General features: G+C 35.9%; 2 protein-coding genes across 30 annotated transcripts in view; both read left to right on the plus strand.

Annotated features, from left to right (window-relative positions):
• The window catches only part of LOC105346588 (ventricular zone-expressed PH domain-containing protein homolog 1), a 40,799-nt gene extending 20,422 nt beyond the window's left edge, over positions 1 to 20,377 (plus strand). For 27 of the 28 annotated variants that reach the window (XM_066078220.1, XM_066078206.1, XM_034481043.2 and 24 more), the window contains 14 exons: positions 10,474 to 10,690; positions 11,257 to 11,401; positions 11,833 to 12,007; positions 12,245 to 12,408; positions 12,547 to 12,756; positions 13,178 to 13,392; positions 13,681 to 13,857; positions 14,697 to 14,808; positions 15,037 to 15,154; positions 15,272 to 15,411; positions 15,686 to 15,820; positions 16,314 to 16,463; positions 16,923 to 17,027; positions 17,885 to 20,377. In XM_066078220.1, coding sequence (XP_065934292.1) covers positions 10,482 to 10,690; positions 11,257 to 11,401; positions 11,833 to 12,007; positions 12,245 to 12,408; positions 12,547 to 12,756; positions 13,178 to 13,392; positions 13,681 to 13,857; positions 14,697 to 14,808; positions 15,037 to 15,154; positions 15,272 to 15,411; positions 15,686 to 15,820; positions 16,314 to 16,463; positions 16,923 to 17,027; positions 17,885 to 18,184 — 2,355 coding nt within the window. In that variant the 5' untranslated portion in view covers positions 10,474 to 10,481 and the 3' untranslated portion in view covers positions 18,185 to 20,377. Of the gene's footprint in view, positions 1 to 9,025; positions 9,156 to 10,473; positions 10,691 to 11,256; positions 11,402 to 11,832; positions 12,008 to 12,244; positions 12,409 to 12,546; positions 12,757 to 13,177; positions 13,393 to 13,680; positions 13,858 to 14,696; positions 14,809 to 15,036; positions 15,155 to 15,271; positions 15,412 to 15,685; positions 15,821 to 16,313; positions 16,464 to 16,922; positions 17,028 to 17,884 lie in introns of those variants that run through there. The other variant, XM_011455235.4, reaches the window with a different exon arrangement.
• On the plus strand, positions 747 to 8,528 carry LOC105346590 (tripartite motif-containing protein 2). 2 transcript variants are annotated; one of them, XM_066078229.1, is made up of 3 exons: positions 747 to 1,435; positions 3,924 to 5,972; positions 6,153 to 8,528. In XM_066078229.1, exon 2 carries the CDS (start codon positions 3,926 to 3,928, stop codon positions 5,954 to 5,956), a length of 2,031 nt encoding a protein of 676 aa, XP_065934301.1. In that variant the 5' UTR covers positions 747 to 1,435; positions 3,924 to 3,925; the 3' UTR covers positions 5,957 to 5,972; positions 6,153 to 8,528. The 2 variants fall into 2 exon arrangements, with proteins under 2 accessions (XP_065934301.1, XP_034336938.2); XM_034481047.2 differs by lacking the exon at positions 747 to 1,435 and adding an exon at positions 3,722 to 3,742.
• Positions 20,378 to 21,260: the final 883 nt, after the last annotated feature.

A 21,260-nucleotide genomic window follows, 5' to 3' on the forward strand; every position in this document is an offset into this window, starting at 1 on the left:
TGTAGATGGAGTCTCAGAATCCACCCATTACATAAGAGTTTATACAATGATATTGTTTGACATAATCTTGTTTTATTTCTTACGTCTGCTGGCTTGCCCTTTCCTAGGTTACATTGTGTTCCAGTGATGCAATGCATTGTTCTTCCATCCTATGAGTAATTATTAAGCTATGTTACGTTCTCCAGATTCTTTTTTTTTATTGAATTGTTAAGATCACCCGCAGTCATGGATTACTTTTAGATCGCTGTTTATTGGAAAGAAAGTGGTTGTGCAATTTTGTTGTTAAAATCTCGCAGTAAGTAAGGATATTTATTGTGATGTTCACCCAGATTTATTTGTGTGAATTAAATATATCTATACATTTGTCATAGGAAATATAGAATGTGCTTCGATCTGCACTGAAATGCTCATAAAGGGCCTTCTGAATTTCATGCTTGATGTGAATCTTTGAATAGGTAATTAAAAAAAAAAAATGGACTTGTCGATTGGTTTATTGATTTGATCTGCTTTCTTTTGTGATTGGTGCCTCTCCTTTATAATACATCTGTGCTTCATAATATCAAATTAAATATCAATATTCCAAACTGTATATACATGTATTGCCTCAGACAAGTGTGTGTATGTGCTACATTGCCCCCCTGAAGTGCCTGTACGAGTTCATCTCATCTGTCAACACTGTTGTATAATGATTCATAAGCTCTACTCATATCTCACATATTTAATAAACAGACAACAAACAGGTGTGAATCCAAGGTTCAAAAACCTGGATTAGCAGCCAGGTATGGAGAGTGGTCAGCATCGAAAGTCTGATCACCTGTGACACCTCGTCTCTCCAGCCTCCCCCTCCAATCTGAGGGGCAAGCCATTGCTTATCTTGGTCAGTGCAGGGCTTATCTGTAGGTGTTAGTTACAGAGAAGGTGATAGCAATAGTAAACAAGATTTACTCCGTTATAGGTGAAATTTACTGGGTTATACAAAGCTTATATTGGCCCTCTTTGTCTATGGCTAATTGTCAGCGTGTGTACAGAGAAGATGGGATGTTTACAAAGACCAGACTATACAGCCATTTAACGCCATACTGATAGGAGGGAGAACTTGACAGGAATTATAATTAGGGGTATACAGGTATACATTGGAAGATGATTTAATCCCTGGTCTGTTCCTGTCCACCATGATTGATAAAGTGCCAGGGTGTTGGAATTAAGTGTTGACCAGGATTATAAAATTCAGGGATCCCACTGGAGTGCGTTGTTGACATACGTTAGGGGTCACACTAACTCCCATTATATACAGGCTGATTAGGGTTGTGTGGGTATTGATTGTGCGAGCGCTGACTGGACAGAGAGGAAGTGAGAGAGCCGAGGAAAAGGAACTCCTGATCTGACGGACATGGATTATAGCGTTTTCCGTTTGCATGGAGGGTTAACGACAGTTGTGAGTGCTTTTTCTTCTATCGTATTTATTTTTTTAAACTTGGGTTATTTTGGTTTTTAATATTTTAAGAGGTTGAGCAATCTGTTTCTTATTATATTTTGCACAGCTGAGCTGTCTGTTTTGAAATGTAAACCTTTTTTCATAATTAACTCCATTTTAACCAGACATCTTACAGGATGTGTATGTAACCCTTATTAAAGGATCTGCGGTACATCCTCTAAAGTCAGCCTCTCTATTGCTCTTTAGGATTATTTTCTCACTGCTCGTGTTTCAACTTGTAATGCATTGTATGAAAGCAGATTTTCAGCACACAGTATGTATGTATATAAACTTAACTTCCTCAATCATGGGCATGTTATTACAATGTATAATGTATTTTGGATTTGCTGAAAAAATATTCCTTTGTCCATAATTTTCTATAGAGAAGAATTTAGCATTCATTGTTGTCAGCAAAATTACACTCGGCAAAGTGTGAGATTAATTAAGCTGCATATCTCTTTTAGAATTTTCAGTAATTTCATATAATACCATCTTCAGGAAAAATTATTTTTCACCATGAAATGAATGAGACCTGTCTTATTGAAGAGACTCTATTAATCTAAATTTAGAGTGAATATTTCTGATGCATCATCATTTTGATTAAGTTTGGTAACCTTGGTGCACTTTCTGTTCACTAAGCAATGCCTCAATCTACTTGGGATGCCGTGCTAAGAACTTTATGGAGAAACTGTATCAGATTCTATCATTGCTGAGAGTCTCCCAGCTGTGCCTATATGGATGTCAAGTGCATGTGAATGAAGAGTGATGTAAGAGTGATTAACTTTTATGCAAGATTCCATTGAATGGTTGCTGATTATTATCACTCAGCAGATTATTAGAGTCCTTTGCTATCAGTCCAGTTGTAATAAGCCAGTCAACAGATGGCTGGAGATGATAGATCTACTGACTCCCTGCTGTTCCGGTCACTGACCCTCCCTCCCCCTCACCAAGACAACACTCACAGCCTCCTGTTAATTAACTTTCAGTGTCTAAAGCCAGGTGCCCATTGGAAATCATTCAGTAGGCTTTGTGTGATTATTAGATTTTTTTGTGATTGTGAAATACGAAATGTGCATGGTGATAAACTGTTTGCATGGAGTCTGGAGGTGGAAAGTCAATATCTTGTGGATTCTTGAGGTCAGCAAGAGTAAAAGCTGGGTAAATTCTGCCACTGTAGAAAAATATTGATTAGTGGCAATTAATGGAATTTTTATACTTGTTAATAATTGACAGACCATTTACAGCAGAATTGTGTATTGGGACCTCATTTAGGGTTAGGGTGAAAGTAGAGCCCATCAATAATGCAGGCAGCTGGGTGGGTTACAAATTGTGTATTGCAATTGTGTGATGTTGTACCACCCACAAGCTGATCAGAGAGGTACAGCTTGTTCTCTTCAATAACCACCAAACTGATAGGCCCTTTGGGGCTGGAAGCAAGAAAACCAGATCAATAACCCACTGGTTGTGTTCAGAAAACTTTTCACAGCTCAGGGTGTCTGGTGCCTTGTTTCTTACATAATGCAAATACAGCAACTATTACTTTGCATCTTAATATCATTGAGAACACCACAGATTTTAGTAATTATATTTTCCTGTGTAATCAGAAATCTGACACATCTGTTGTATTCTCTTAAATTGGGGTTTCCATCTTTTATGGTCTCTCTGCTCTTATGTCTTGCCTCTTCTTCCTCAAATGAGGGATTTTCCAGAGCATAGGAATTAATTTCCTTTTTGTGAAGTCCTTACTAGAAATAGTTCTTGGAAATAATTTGTAAGAATTGAAAAGTTGCTTGGTGGGGGATTTGTGAGTGCTACGGTTCAGCCTCTAGACACCAGTCCAAAGGCATTATAATTACACTGAGTTATCCCTCTTGAATATTGTTGACTGCATGCCCGCATTCCATTGACAGGTAAATAGACAGGTAAAGAGAGCAGGTGTCTGGGGGGTGGGCTCTGTTTGTCACCTGTGATGCTGACACAGGTAGTGATACTGTTGATCTGTGGGGGGAGGGTAATGTATCACCGATCAGTCACTGTCAGTAATGCTGTTCAGTGATCCTGAAGGGATCTTTAACAAATGGGGAACTTGACTGATCGCTGAGGCGTAACATGTAAACAAATAACAAATGTGTGTTTATGTGTGATTACACAGTGGTAGGGAGGATGTACTTTATCAGATGGTGTAAGGACGACATAAATGATGTTCTAAATTGGTGTATCTGAATGGAATTAGAATTTATTATGGAGTACCTAATTATAAATACTTTGGTAAAACCAGGTTAATCTTGTTTCTGTTTGTTGAACATTTGATACAATTAACAAATCTTTCTACATTAAACCTTGAAGATACTTTTAGTGTCATTATAATTTCCTCTATGACTCATAAGAGAAATGAATATTTTCACAGCTTAGCTTATTTTTTCTAATGTTAATTTTGTTATGGTTACAGATATGATGTCACAAACTTTGGTGGAGACAGTGTCCATTAATTATGAGGATTTCAATGACAGTTTCCTGACCTGTGGCACTTGTCTATGTATCTACGACGCAGTGGAACACTCTCCCAAACTCCTGCCATGTTCCCACACCGTCTGTAAGAACTGCCTGGAGAGAATTGTAGAGGCTCAAGTCCATGACACCGGCTACTTCCGATGTCCAATTTGTCGGGAACACATTGGCGTACCTCGCGGCGGTGTGGTTGCCTTTCCGCCTAGTTACATCGTGAACCAGTTGTTGGACTTGATGCAGCAGCAGAGAAGGGACGTGATTCCGAAGTGTTCAACACATTCCAACCAAGAGCTGCTATTCTGTGAGACGTGTGACTCGGTGTTTTGTACACAGTGTAGCGGAGGTCAACATAACGGCGCGGGGGCTAGTCAGCACACTGTGATTCCGTTCTCTATTGCAATCAAAAGGATGTCCGAGATACTACTGTACAAAGCACACCTCTGTATTAATAATCTCAACCATGCTTATGACAATGTGTCAGCTGAAATGCAGCTGTTAGAAAACTCTGTTGAAAAGACTGTGGAATCCATCAACAGATCATTCCAAGATATTATTGCCATGGTGGACAAGCGGAGGCATGACTGCTTACAGTGGGTGCGCAAAATACGAGAGGACAAGCGCAAGATTTTGCGTGAACAACTTGATTTGATCCAGGGTGAAAAAGACCGGGTTCAGAGCGAGTGTGATGGACTCCAGTTCCAAGTGGAAGTCCGAAACATCACAAAGAAAATTGGAGATCTCAATGAAAAACTAGATGCAACAAACACATTATCTGAACCCAGAGAAAACTCATTCATGAAGTACGAATTCAGGCACAATAATTCGATTAAAGAAATCAGCAAAGCTCTGAATGAGTTTGGCCGAATTAACACAAGTACCACATTTCCTGCATTGTGTTCAGCTAAAGCAGGGGAAGCAATCTCCCACCTCAAGTCTTCTATGGTCATTCACACTGTTGATTACCATGGCAACCCCAGGACCACTGGTTCTGACCCTGTATGTACAGAGGTTCGCACCGAGAAAGGCGAGCTAGTGGAATCCAAAGTTCGAGACTCGGATGATGGGTCGTATGAAGTGCAATATGTCCCGCCAAGGGCAGGAAAGATTAAAGTCTTTGTCAGTATTTTTAACAGACCCATTAAAGGAAGTCCATACATTGTTGATGTCTCCGATCACATAAATCCAGTATGGAAATTAGGATCTCGTGGGAAGGGGGAGGAGAATTTTGTTCAGCCGGTTAGGGTGGTGTTGGATAGTGAAGGGACTCTGTTTGTTTCTGATACGGGTAATAGCAGGATTAAAGTCATCAGCAGTGCTGGTGATGTCCTCAGACATATTGGCCCCGTGGGTCTGGAGAATCAGGGTGGGACCGGTCTGGCCTTGACCCCAGATGGCAACATAGCCATAGTAAACTGGAGGACCAAGACTGTCTCCATAGTAACCAAAGAAGGTGAGCTAGTCAACAAATTTACTAGCTCCGATTTTCAGGAGCCTACTGATATCGCTGTCAACAGCAAAGGGGAGATCATTGTGGCTGACAATGGTGCCAACAAGATGTTGATGTTTGATGCTCGTGGGAAACCCCTCACTTCTTTTGGGGGCAAGGGTGATAAAGATGGACAGTTTAAGCTCATTTGTGCCATAGCTATTGGCAAGTGTGATGAAATACTAGTCGCTGACAACAGAATCCAGATTTTTAGCAGGGATGGCAAGTTTTCACGCATGATTCCAGATCAAAAGAAGGGACAGTATAGCGGTCTAGTTGTGGACGCTGGCGGACACATCCTAGCCACAAAAACAGAGAAAGGGAAGAGCTTCGTACAGGTGATGAACTCGAGCGGTAAGGTGATGTTCTGTATAGACAGCAACAGTGACAGGCTGAAGCGTCCCAGCGGCCTGGTGAACACCCCGGATAACCATGTTTATGTAGTAGACCTGGGCAACGACTGCTTGAAGAAATATCGATACAGATAGGCTTCCCTTCTTCCAGGTAAGGTCAGTTAAATATCAAGAAACCGATTAATGAACTTGTTTTCAAGTCAGTTTTGGAATTTTTGTGCAATTGAACAATGATAAGAATAAATTTGGTTTGGTGAAGTTTCAGATGGACTTAAATTAGATTGTAAAGTAAAATGACCACATTAACCTTTTGTACTTTCTCTGTTTGTAGATGTTGATCCCAACAGGTCATGTGATAAAACCAAAAAGAAATCCATTCCTGCGTCAGGAAGAACAAAACCAAACAACACACAGACAGACAAAAAATTGTGCAATGTTTCCATGGAAACTGGAGACGGTTCAGACTCGGTGTAAAGCAAAACTTGTGTGCTATGTGGATTTCTACGTGGCACTTTTTTTTTTTATTATTGAAGATAATGTAATCAATGTAAAGTTTGTTAAGCTTGCATGTATTCCAAAAAACCAAGAAGTGTATTATCAATATCAAAAAGATAGATACTTACAGGTATACCAAGCATACTGTACATTAGAATAAAAACTGAGAACAGTGAACTTGATACATTTTGTTCTAATGTCAACAGCGTTATGGACAATCAGTTCTGTTATTAAGTATTATGGCTTCAATAATCCTCATAATTCATCAAGTTCCAAACTTCCATCTTAGCTTGTCAAGGTCTGTACAGCAACTTTTGTTGGAACCTCTCTATTCTGACCCCTGTGAACTCTGAAACACTGTCACTCAAGTGCTAAAACTACAAAAATTGGATTATCCAACAGTCTATTCATTCCAGCTCAGACTTTTGTTTCCAAGAGCACAGATCAGACTAGTCATGTTTCAGTGTAACTGCTTATTAGCCTAACAGTGCCATCTTATGCCATGTGTATACCCAATGTAATACTGTATCAGGTTTTGCCATCCTATTCTATATGGTCTATATGTACAAACTGTCAACATCTTTGTCTTACAGTTGTATCATTCTGTGCTGTGTAATGTAACATTATGTAAATGGACCACTCTGTATCATCTCATTGTATGCAGTTCTATGTGACATTGATGGGTATTTTGAGATAAGGAACAGCAATCTTTGGAGTAACTTATGGTGGCAGGCATTTGACAGGATTTCTATGTGGACTGAAATTTCATCGTCAATGTCTGTCATCAATGTACGTACAAGAATCTCTATACAATGTACTGGGAAATCTTTGCCTAAAATTTTTTATTTCCACCTATTTTTTTTTTGATATAAAAAGAATTTACTGTAATTTAAAATTATACTTAAAAGCTTATAAATTGAACTTAGTTTGGGAAAATTTTGAACAAGGCAAAATCTTTTACTAGCATAATTGAACGAAAATTGAGGAATGGGGCAAAAGTTATACCCAGTGTACTGTATTTCTTTGTCCATCTTATTCTATGTGAGTCGGGTGTATAAGATCAATATATATAATGGTACTTTGTGTCTTTGTTTTATTTAGAATTATAGATAATGATTCTTTGAGGGGTTTCAATTTACTGAAATACTCTTTACAGTTTATTTACCTTGTGATTGTTTTCATTGATGCTAATCCACTCTGACACTTTGCTGAGCTGTATATGAAGCATTTTTTTTTAACAGTGATTTTCTATGCATTTGAATGATACAAAAAATGAGATCACCTCAGTCTAGAATCAACACCTGCAATTTGTGATATGTGAAAGTGTTTATAATAGTTAGGATAATTAATTGGAGTACATGTGTACTACATACTAGTAGTTTTACCAATATGTGAAACAATGGTAGTTAGAACAAGTTTTACCAACATTGTGAGAAAGAAATAGCCTGCAACAAAAGTGATTCCTTCTGGTACTTTAATTGTTAATTAAAAGAGACTTGATTCTGTTTATTTTTTCCACTGATGGCATGAATAAATGAGTGAGTAAAAAGATGTTTGAATATTTAAAAAATTCATTTTCCATTCTGTACATAACATTAATTAAAAGTGTATACCCCAGAAAACATGGTGAAACATCAGATATAAATATGATCTGTCAAGGATATGACAGCTGTTATGAGCCATGACAGGGAGACAACTAGTCTGTTAATGATTGAGATTAGGTATTTCATCTGTACATTTCGATCAATAATGATTGAATTCTTGCAGTGGGGTACATTTTTTAAAAATGTAATGTTTTCTGGTGTATGTATACTGATTTCTCATTCAATTTTTTTTACAACTACCGGGTACAGTAGTTTTTTTTTTAAATAAACTATTTGTCAGGGTTTTTGAAAGAATTTATTGAACTTTTTAAGGTTATTTTTCTTAGTAAGATTTTTAATTTAGATATTTGAATGAGAGTGCTTTAGAGAGGTTTACTTGAACTATTTGTCCAGTGTTTATATAGCTGTGTTTGGCATGAAAAATGGCATATGATTTTATTATGGAAATGTGTGAAATTGTAGACAACAAAACTTTGTGTTCGTCATATGTTTGCTTTCTGTAGCATATTGTCGATGTGAATGTTAACTGCCTTGACAAAGTTATGTTCATGTTATTCATGATTTTACACAAGAAAAATAAAAACAGTAGTCATTATGATGCAAATACATTGTTTTCTTTGTTCTTTGTTTACAAGTTCTTGAATTCTCATTCTTCCCATTTTTTGATTGACTATAATTCTTCAAATTTGTATGCAACTAAACACTCAACTTTACATTATTTAAATTCAAATTGTATATAGATTAAATGCTTATACAAATTTTGAAGCTTGCAAACAAAACGTTTGTACATAAACTAAAATCATATATTGAATTAAACATTATATGAAACCAATTCCAAAATGATCAATATCAATTCGTTAAGAATGTTTATTACACAACCGTTTTTAGATGATAAACTTTTAAAACTATTTCTATATACAAATAAAGAAGGAAAGAAAAATGTAACTAAGGAAGGAAAGATAAATTTAACTACATTTTCCCAAACATTGCAAAATAAATTTAATGTGATACATTTTCAAGATTTTGATAAGTAAGAAACTACACAAGACTCCTTCCTTAATGAAGATTTTTAAAAAATGTGGAAAAATGCTTAGAAAAGTGGGTGAAATAATATTAACATTTGGAGATCGAAACTTTCCTGTACGACTTAACTAAAAATATTTTAGAAACGAAACCGGATATGCACAAGAATGGAAGTAGAAAGTTTGCAAAAATATTTTGATTGAGTTTACAAGGTAAATCATGGTCATTAATGTGTCTATTTTGAATTACTTTAGAGTGAAATTATGATGCTTAAACAATGTTTATTTCAAGTTGATAAAAGTATTTAAGCTATGTTTATGTATATTTTATATTTAAATGTTGATGCACAGGGGCTTGCGTAGAAAACCTCGTTAAAAATGCGTGCCTTAGAGGAAAAATAACAAGGGAGGACACCATCTTGGATACCGCCTCACTTCATTAGACAATTTCTCTAGTAAAATATTAAACTAGACATTTGGGTCGATTCGTATTCCTTTATAAATGATTCTTCTTCACTGTTCTCTGAAATATATCAACTCTGGTTTAGTTGCACTCTCCACCAATATTAACAAACTTGTAGATTTCTTGCATAAACAATCAAAATCGACATTTCCTTGGCTCTTGCAGAAAGCGAAAGTACGGCAGATGAAATCTATCATTGATTAGTTATGGAAAAATCCAAGGAGTTGTAGATTTGGGGTGTTCACATTAGAAAAAGATAAAAAATTTTGATGCAGACATAAATAGAATAAAGTTGGAGGTGAGATCTTAAAAAAGAATCATTTTTAAAAGAATATGAATTGGCAGGAATTTCTTGTTTAACATTATAAATGAGAAATTAGCTGATGAAGTGAAGCTGCATCCAAGATGGCATCTCACTTGTTATTTTTCTTTCCAGGTACTCACTTTTTTAACTATGTTTTTTTTCTACACAAGCCCCTGTAGTCCATGTTGATCTTTTCCCATGCCTCAAAGACCACAGCACACTTTCATTGGGCACATATTAAAACTACATAATATAATGCGATCATGATCAACAAATGAAGGAAACGACTGATTCATACAGTTACAAGAGTATTTAACATTAAGTCACTGTCCCATTTATTATGCATTTATTTAATATATTAAATGTTACTCGGAATTATTTTCTTTGAAATATAAGCACATAATAGATATTAGCTTAAATCCTTTGCCAATCAAAGGATTTTGAATAGAAAGGATACTTCCAAACATTAAAAAAAAAATACAGTTACACCCATAAAGAGAATTTCTAGATCTTAATCTTATAGATAAAACCTTAGGTAATGATGATGTATATCATGTGGAGTCAGCACTTCAAGCAATTAATATAACCCATTCTAAATTCACACAGTACTCATGTAAAATGAGACATTTTATATCAACACCAGTCACAGCTTTAAGTACTTTGATTAAATTTGTTTATTATGATACAATCTAACAGATATATTTGCTTTTGAGATGAATATATGGTGCAATGATATTCATATGAATGTATCTTTTGTTTCATAGGTGCCAAAATGCATGAATTATTTGCTAAGGTCCTTGATGAAAAGGATCTTTCTAAAGCAGGGGACTTGTTCTCATTGGAGGATCAGGATATTGTTGGGGATATCTCCACTGCGTTAAAGAAGATAGGGGAGATAATTGATACTGAAGACTATATACATAATGACAATGACCAGAGTGTGGTGGAAATTTGCATCACAAGAGTCACAACAACCATCAGGTTCTTATTGCAAAACCTTTTTAAAATCGATCCTAACTAAAAATTTGTAGAGTATAAGTTGCTGTTCTTGAAAAAATAAATCAAATGAGGATACCAATTCTAGCTAAAACATAAGATATTAATGTAATGAAGTTATGTGCATACATGTATATATGTACCGGTATTGATTTTATGCTAAAAACTGAAAATGTTCAGTCAGACTACATCAATACATCAGATTTTATCTGACGATCATATTTTATAAAGCATATTTGAGACAATTAAGTTGTGCAGATACATGTATATGTCCTATATTATATGTTGCTTCAATTTTTAAACATTGTTCATTGCTTGTTTTCCAAAATTTTCATCTATATTTACTACATTATTAACAGAAGGTCCTTCAACCAAACCTTCAATGATGAATGCTAATCCTAAGCTTTCTGAAACAGATTTTTCAATGCCTCAAATAATTTAAAGAGACTTGGTGTGAGGACCATATATTCGATTTCTAGATTTATTTTTCTTTTTTTGCTGGCATTTACAATATGAACATTTTTTGAAAATCTTTTGTATTCTGTAAACAGGGAGATGGACACAATTGAGGAGCATTCGTCGGGGCTGGTTAATCTCTTACAGCTCTGTCAACAACACAATCTGAACCCGCTGACTCATGACAAAGATCCTCCCCATGCTAAGGTTGCCTCGGACATCATGAGCTGTTTGTTTATGGTTAGAAAGACGATTTGTTTTTCTTCATACTTAGATTGCTTTTTCAACCAATTTACTTACCAAGTACTTTTATGAAAACAGTTACATGTATATATAAATCCTGTCAAATTTTTAAATACATTGTACTGTATACAGGGTTATTTTCACCCCGTGTTATTTTCGCCCTTCTACACTTGCAAACGGGTTCACCCCGTCTTAAATTCACCCAGACTCCCTTGTGTACCAAAGAAATAGCTTGGAAAATTAGAATTCGCCCAGTCTTAAATTCACCCGCTAACAACGAGGGCGAAAATAAAAAGGGGGCGTATATTTCCCTGTATACAGTAAAAATTATTTTGAATAACTGATTTATACAAAGAAATTTTACAGTTCAATGATTTTCAATCACTGTTGATCTTTGTTGTACAGAGTGCATCATTGCTTGGTTTCAGCACTACAGCAAGGCTAAAGTGATGATGATGGCCATCCCTGTGGTGGTCAACTTCCTGAGCAGTGACAACAAGGAGTTGAGTCGGAACGTGTCCAGTTATCTGTCCCTGGCCGCCCTGGACAATGCTGACCTGCTGGCCAGACACATGGAAATCATCCTCAACAGCATCTTCAGGGGTCAGTATCTCTTGTGTTTACTTAAAACAGGTGTGGTTCACAATGTTTAGAAGATTCAGACCAAAATTGAGTAAATGTGGAAGCTTTTTATCTATGGTACTGTTAAGTGATAGTTTGATTTGACTTTTAGTGTATGCAGTGAGGATCTTGGTATTGATCTACTTTTTGTCTATGTAGGATTTTATGTTCATTGTATACTTTAATGGAATAAAAATAACTTGTATGTCTCTTTGTTAGGGAACTACATTTTAAGTACAGTCCTTCCTCAGATCTATGCACAGAATCGTGACCCAATTATAGACTGCACGGCGAGACTGATGGACATTCTGGATCAGTGTGATGTGTCTGAGAGGAGCAGTCTGTTCCAGGTGTTCTCAATGGTGGCCAAAACCAAGCCACAGGTGAGTGGGGAAAAATATTATAATGATTACAAGTGGAGAATTTCTAGGTTATCTGTTGACAACTATACAAGTTATACATATAGTCCTACATGTATATTACTTTCAAAGTAATTATCTCCGTCATCTTTTTGACTGCAGACTTTGGAGCCACACATCCCCAAGTTGTCAGAGTATCTGTTGACCTCTGTGTTGGCCCCACTGGTTCTTACCATGTTTGTAGACATGGCCGTGGCGAATCCGAAGCCATTTGTGGGTTATGCTGCCGCACTGAAAGCTTCTGGGGAGAAACAGCCAGTACACCTGATTCATGTTGTTCAGATCATGGGATCAATTGCCACCATAAACGAGGCAAGACAGTCTTACATCAATTATTTTATGTCGTAATAATTGTGTGATAAAGATCTTGGAAGCTATCCTTCAAACCGGTGCTTATTTCATAAATAAATCATAAGTTATCAACATCGATGAACAAAGGTTATTCAATTTCAAATCTACAAGTTATAATTACAACTTAATTCATATTATGCATTTTCCATTCATAAAGAGTCATTATTTCATCATGCTATTCTAAAGTTTTTAAATTATTATTTTAATCTTAACAAATATACATGTATATGTAAGTGCTTCAAATAAACAAAAAATGATATAAATGCTCATTTGCTGCTAATCTTGGGAACTTCATATCATGAATAATTATAACTGTAAGAAATGAGTGAATCATCTTTGTTGATGTTTAAGTGATGTTGTCTGACCTCTGTATTTTTCACAGGACCAGGCCCAGCTCAGCATGGAGTACTTTGTGTCCAACCTGACCCAGACTGACCAGGCAGTGCTGACTGTCATCCTCCAGGAAATCAAGGCCCTCGGTCTGACCCACCCCGACCTACTGGCCCAGAATATGGACAAGATTGGAAAACTCTCCCAAAACGGCTCCAGCGCTGTCCGGATTCTGGTTCAACAGCTGAAGGAGGATAACAAAAAAAGGCAAGCCTTTATTTAGGATCATTTGATTTCTTAAAACAAAGGAAAACAAAGATATATGTCCCAATATGTGTTCTGTGAAATTAATCCTAATGCATTAACTACGATATTGAGTCCTTTATCATTCAGATATGTAGCTCTTACCTTTAACACAGGGATATACAGCGACTATATAAGTCTCTCCTAGTACACATGTAGTAAAGTTGTAACTGTATGGGTATTGGGTTCCCTCTATCTACTGATGATCATATGACTGACCTCTGTGTTTTTATACCTCTGTTGTATCCACAGGTCCAGCACCCTGGACAAGGAGATGAAGTCGGTGTCCAGCCAGACAGAGGGGGCGGTGACCGTCATTACAGTGGGGAACCCCCCAAACTCAGCCAACCCTAATGGAGTCATTGTCCGCCACATGAACATACCCCCCAGTCACATGTCTAGTGAGCAGAGCCTGGGGAAGTCATCAAGGTATTGGGACAGTGTTACAAATATTGCACTGAGATCATTTACAGCAAAAAATACTGTATCCATTATATAAAGGTGTCTATAGACGTAGAGGATGCCAACAGTTCTTGGTACTCAATTATGATGCTGTGCCTTGCTTTATTCTCACCTCCTCTCTTTACCTATCTGATGTTACTTTGACTTATCTCCTGTTTGTAATTGAATTAAAGCTGCTTGGTCCGATTTTTTGTTATTACAGTATCAAATATTTTTTTCATACAAGCCGTTTGTCTTATAAAGTTATGGACTTTCTCCTATTTACACCAGCAGGATAGGTCTCCTTTAAAAGTTACAAATATTCAAAGTAAATAAAAATAATTTCTCTTTGGGCAAACGAAAAAACAAACCAAAATGCATCATGGGATGTTTAGAAAAGGGAACCGCTTGGTTTCGTCCCCCAAATGATTGGAGTTATACAACCCACATGCTATGCATCGATTGTAAACAAAGCAAACCTTAGAATTATTAGCAAACAAAACGTACACAGGTTTATTTGTAATTTCCCTGAACATTATCATGACCTTTATTTACAGCGATGTCAAAGCCGGAATACAACCATACCCGTCTTGACGTCAGGGGTGAATTTTAGCATGAGGCAAAATAACCCGATACCCTTTTATGTCGTTTGTTTTGTTAACAAATTTTGTACAATTTTTTTTTTCCTTGAAATTTGGCTTAATTGACTTGGAAAACTACTGCAATGTCTATTATTATATATATACTTAGCATAATTATCGTTTAAAAACGTGCACAAAATTTGATATAAAATCGGACCAAGCAGCTTTAAATATTGTGTTTGACAGGACCAGTGTGTCCACGGGTCGCTATGATCGCCCGGTCAGTCCCGTGTCCAACTACACCGACAGAATGTCCATGATGAGCTCGGGAACAGTAAGCAGTCAACACGGACCCTCGGTAAGTCGCAGAAAGCCCAGACTTAATCAGCACTCTCTGAGATAGGTCACTTAGATTCTCTAAAACGTTCTGAATTAATATTCTGTTTGATCAACTGATAGTGGTTTTCATCAAATTTTTACAGTGTTCAAATGAGGAATTTATGAACATTTTCACTTTAACAATACAAATACTTAAAATTCAATGATAATGTAAAAATTGAACGGGATTTATAATTTTCACTTGTAGGTGGAGTCGATGCGTGATGGTGTGCAACATTTCTGTGACAAACATTTCTCTACAATACGCAACTTCATCAGCAACATATCAGCCCGCATTCCTCTCCCAGAAGTCTGCAGTGTCATCAGTAAGCTCTCGCTACATTCCCAGCAAATCTAGAAATAGGCTTGAAAAAATCCAAGTTATGACCCTTAGTGATGAATGTTTGAAAACTATTTAAGTAAAGAACTTTCATGTTTGACAGATGGTCGTCATAAGAGGTTTCTTCGCCTGAGTTTCCAGTGTGGAGGTAAGGGAGATCAGTGCATCTATAACAAGTCTTACTTCACACTGGACACAAAGCTGCCCAAAACCTGGATCCACCTCATGTTCCTGTCCACTCAGGTAATGGCAGCAATCAAGACAAAATAAAAACAATAATGTATATCCCATTTTAAATGAGGGGTATTAATATCCTTGTTAAAACATTTGAAGAACCCATGGGGAAATTGAAAATGAAATTGAATCACAAGTTCAGTGCTCGCAATTTTATATATTTTCAATTTGATAAGAAATGATGGTTATTAAGTACTCACATAAAATAAGGAATTTTCTCTTTAGCTGTTGGTTATTTATTAAAAGCTGAAATACGTTTGGGTAAACTTGATGTTTATTGCAGGCCAAAGCAGCGTCGGCCCTCAGCCAGCATGACTACAGCATCAGTCGACTGAAGACCTGCTGGGACTCCCTTCAGACAGACAGATCCACAGGGAGCTTCCTCACCCTGGTCACCTCGTCGTTCCCCTCAGCAAAGGTAGGTCAGCAGTATGTTTAGGATTTTCTTTTTCTATAGTTACAGATAATACACAGTTTAAAGTACAAGGTTTCCTCTGTAACTGCAGAGGTCCTTGAACAGGTCAGCGTTATGACAAATGAGAGCTGAAGATTTTATATATGTATTATAGAACGTTATGGAAAAGATGTTCTTTGAAATGAAATCAGAATGCAGATGTTACAAATTGCACGTTTAATATAAGAACACATTACCGGGTACAAATTTTGAAATATACAGTGAAATTATCTGTACATGTATTCATGGTGGCTTACTTTTTGTGGATTTCATTGATACTCCTAGCCAACAAATTTTAATTCTCAATGGATTATCAAACTTGATTTTTATTTTTTCCAGTATTCATAAAGAAAATAGCATAATTACATGCCCATAAACCTGTAAAAATCTGGCTTTCTACAAAGTTTAAAATTATTTCAGAGTGCCAGGAAATCATATTATTTTTCTCTTCTTGCAGGATCAAGACATTTTGATACATGAATTACATAGTTGGCGCTTTTTCGATGTGTTCGAGTTCAATGCAGCAAAGAAGTACTGGGCATGCTTCATGTGTAATCACCCGGAGAAGATGTGTGATCTGATGAAGAACGGTGCACCCGTCATTGCTGTAAGTTTATTAGTGGTCCACTATATGTATATGGTCCATAGTATGTGTCATACCTAAAACTTTAAAATAGTACATTTTGTATTTGTGAGGGGAAAAGTGAAAGGTTTGCCAAGTGATTACTTATATTTTCAATATTAATCATATTTACACTCAATTACATTTACTGTTTTGTACAAATATTATTGCTAATGGGTTTTGTTTAGCATTTACTCTGTGATAAAATTTTACAGTTTACCCATCAATTTGTCTCATTTTCTTTTCAAGGTATTTAAAAAAAAAATAATTTATATTTGATCAAGTAATTTTCATATGATATAATACCTTGAGTTGAAAAAGCAGTATACATGTACACTGAAATTTAATTTCTCTCAGACTTCTGTGAGAGGTCTAAGGCTTTTGTCAGAAAGTGAACCTGTGAAGTAAATCATCTTCACTTAGATATGATCTTTTGTCTTACAGGGGCAGCTGAGGGAAAAGAAAGGTCGCTGGAAATTCCTGAAGCGCTGGAAGACTCGCTACTTTACTCTGTCGGGGACCCAGATCACCTACAGCAAGAGTGACCAGGTGAGCGAACAGGTCGCAGAGATAGGGAACCAGAAAAGTAGAATCCATAGAAGAAATTGGATAAATAATGAATAATAAAAACATATTTACTTCTTTATTGTTAACACTAAAGTATGTTAAAAGTTAACCACTTCTCCGATAAATTCTAAAGGTTACAATGCAGGGGTTGTTCTTCGGATAAGTACGTGTGTGATATTTTTTGTACTAGCTCCAGTCACCAAATGAATGCAAGTATGTGGGTCTATAAGATATGCCAAAGTAACGCTGAACAGTTTCATTTTCTTCTAAAAGTCTTTCTTATAGATGTCATAATAGCTTTTCCTTAGTCCCAATGTTTAGATGCAGAATGTAAAATATTGGCTTTTACACATTTTAACACTAATGATATTGAAGGGAAAATTAAGAAGTCTTTATATATGATATTTAGATTTGATAGGAGTTTACTGGTACTATACATTGTTCCAAAAAAATGAATCCACAAAATTTCATCCCAATGTTGACAATCCATGAATTTGACCTCCACATATTTAAATGATTCGACAGTAATGAATGCTGGAAATACCATTGAATTGTAAGCAGAGTATTTCCCCTTGGAATATCATAAATATTTAGTGTAAGATTTGTAACATTTTAGTTTTTTTGCTGTGTGAATATTTTCAAATAAGAATTTTATGGTGTTTAAACTGTACTGGAAAATGTGTGTTGCACCAACAGTTTTAGTTCTATAAATAGACTAAGTTTAGAGTTGTGATTAGTCTACGGGTAATAGTTCTCGTCGCGTTTTGAAAATACATAATATACAGTGTATTTGTTTTACAGAAATGGAGTAGTGTAACTTGCTTATTTCTGGTTTTCAGCAACACGAGACACTTCCAGTCAGTAAAATCCAGAGTGTGAAAGCGGTGAGGAAGGGCTACCGAGATATTCCCAAGGCGTTCGAGATCTTTACCGCCGATCAGACCTACACATTCAAGGCCAAAGGTCACCAGAATATAGAACAGTGGGTGCAGTGTTTACACATCGCTGTGGCCCAGGCTCACAAGGGAGACGACTCTGGGAAGGGGACGGGCAAGGTAGAGGGGGCGGGGCAGGGAGCCGGGGGGAGGGAGAATGTGGTGATTGAGAGACCAAGGTCTGTCATGGATACAAAGTTATGATGACACAGGGCTCACCCTGCCTACTCTCCGTGTACTGAACCTCAATGATTCCAATTTAAAGAAAAAACCACGGCTTGCATTCATTTCATCTGTGATAAGTCATTCATCTCATTTTTCATTTAATACCTGATTTTGCCAAAGAATTTATACAGGGAAACTGTTATACAATACAGTGCCTCCCTTGTTGTTTTATTGTAATGCATTGTGATACATTACAAACCTTTTTTTTGTAACTAAATCTACAAAATTACCCACTACGGAACCAACATTGCTATAACAGGTTGATGAACTTGAAATTTGTTCATGCATGGAAGGGTTAGAAGAATGGTTATTTCAGATGACTGTGATTTCTTTTGGATTCAATACCAGGCTTTATTTAATTTTGTGTTATACTTGTTCTTCTATCTTGCCTACAAATACACTGTGATATCTATAATCTACAAATGGAAGACATCAGCTTGAAGAAGAGTTAATCTTTTAATCTCTGCCTTCAGCTGATAAATTATATAATTCCATTGCATTTTGCATCATCACAAAATATGATGGTCAACCATCCACACTTTATTTTTACATTCCACATACTGTAGATCAATTTTATCACTAGATCCTATTTTTGTTGAAAAATGGTTGTGTTTTTATTAGTGATATCTCATACTGAGAATCACCGCCCATTTTCTTAAAAAGAAAAATATTTTGTTCATGAGACCTTTAGTTTGGTAAGTTGGTGTCTCTCAAAGTACACATGATAAAGGTCTTGCAGATTAAAACTTGATTTACAGTAAGTAAATTTGGATTTACCAATGGCCGTGCCATTGTATCTCTTGCTACACAACGCACTGTCATAGACAGGGTATAACGATGTGATCATTGGCCTAATCAATGGCACCAATCAGATTACTTAGCTGTGCATGTTCGGTGCAGTATTTTGACTCTACCGGTATATGGACTGTGTATTACTGCTACCTAAAAATAGTTCTGTCTGTATTGTCTAAAGGGACCGCACTAGCTGTACATCTCCTGTGTATTTTTTAGACCATTTATTCATCCTATGTATGGAAAGTTATTTGAGCATGAATCTCGGATGTACCAATACATATCATTTTTTGTTGCTGAGTTGTAATCATTTATTACTTACCTGTCCTTTTGCCTTCTGTCAGTGACTTGTAGTACATGTATCAGTAGAGAAAAGATGATGCATTTGATCAACTGTGGTTATTGATTTTTGTTAATCAGTCAAATCTATTTAAAGGTTGAAAAATATATGTTTGTTCATAGTATTGGTCTTGTTTTATATTATAAAATTTATCGATTTTATTAGCATCAGCCTGTAACATCTGTGGAATATAAATTTTGTTTGAGATGAAATGACATGTATTTTTGTTGCTTTGGATATTAGTTTCTGTATAAAGCAAGCTGTCTCATGTTATAAATCCATGCAGTGAACGGAGATTTCCAGGTGTTCTGTTTATAGAAACAATGATATAGTGGAGCATGGAAAAATGAACAAAATTTCGGGAAAATATTTCGGGTTAAGTGGTAAAATTTGAATCAAATCCGTTCTGTTAAACAAGTTACCTTACCGGGTATTTAGAATAAATCAACAATAGATGCAATGGTCTAAATTCTGAGTGAAAATTTACATAAACTCAAGCATTAACAATATTTAAAGGAGTTTTGCTGAAAATGATACCTGGATCCTCCAGAAAAGAGGATCACCGGGTAATCACTCACTTATGAATCCATTGTGAACTCGCAAAAAATTCCAAGTTCAAGTGCCATATTTGTTCTCTAACTCATTAACATGTAATGCTCATTTATGTTTCTCACTCTTCAATTGAAGTGCAATAATTGATACCCAGGCATTGTACCGTTGTATTGAGGAGGATGTTGCCCTTTGCTGAGCCCTGTGATTATTGTAGAAATCTACTAGATACTTTTCTAACCAGTGTTGTTTTTTTTTACCATTATGGAAGCTGTACAACTGTTTCAGACCTTTATTTCTCTTGTAGTATGCCTTTCCATGTTATTTTTTTGATTTTTTTTTTTTAACAAATTTTGAACATAATATACTACAGCAATATTATTAAGTTTTGTAACATTGTCAAAGTCTATATACCAGTTATTGTTACTGTATAATTTGAGTATTTTACTCTGTTTTGTAATAATTTATGTCATTAAAACTATTATTTTGTCTTATTATTTTATTTTATTTTTACAAATAAATGTTTGGGTAAGACTGGACAGAGCAACTTGTAAAATAAACAAAAACACAACTTTCTTTGTTAATGATACAGCTGGTGACTTAGAAGTTTAGAATCACTTACCATGATGCATTAACAGAAGAAAGCATATACCTGTAAATATCAATCAGTGGGCATAACAAAGAAACTGCTTGTTATCTAGAAAATGACAGTATCTTTGTATTCTTTAGAAAAAGATTAAATTTATTGCTAGGATGGTTTTCACCTTTAGATCATTCACATCTGACATATTTAACACACAGTAACAGGAAGTGAAAAACCACTTCTAGAAACTATTACAAAATCATTGTAAGTCTAAGTGGTAAAGAGGAGTGGGCCATTAGAGAGTGGGGTCACTGTCAAGTGCCTCACCGCCATTTTATCAACTTCCATTACATTAATTTACTATTGTTATATACAACAAGACAATGCGACGAGAAACAGCGTAATTTTACGATTATCCATTAACGACTACAAGAAATGAGAGGATCAAACAAAATTTTGATAAAATCATAATTTTAAAATCGTCTTTAGAATGAAATATGATTAAATTTATTTGAAACGGATGCCAAAAAAAAAAATGACAGATACTGTAAAAATTAATGTGGGTTTTTTTTACAATATAAAAATCTATACTGTTGATTTCATATATTTGTTAATAAATGTTCCAAATAAAAGTGTTACATTAGTAAGTATACAAAATATATGGGGGGGGGGGGGGTGAGAGGCGACCTTGTGGTCAATCGGTCAACAATCTCCGCAATAACACTATCACATTGTCACTAATTGCTAGACTCTTTTTAAATCCTGATCGCCCCACCGTGACGTATTTTGAG

Source organism: Magallana gigas, chromosome 3 (assembly GCF_963853765.1).
Source record: "Magallana gigas chromosome 3, xbMagGiga1.1, whole genome shotgun sequence".
In the NCBI taxonomy this organism is placed as follows: Eukaryota; Metazoa; Mollusca; class Bivalvia; order Ostreida; family Ostreidae; genus Magallana; species Magallana gigas.

Excerpts from the sequence above, each read along its gene's own strand:
- LOC105346590 (XM_066078229.1), top strand. The coding sequence starts at position 3,926 with ATGATGTCACAAACTTTGGTGGAGACAGTGTCCATTAATTATGAGGAT.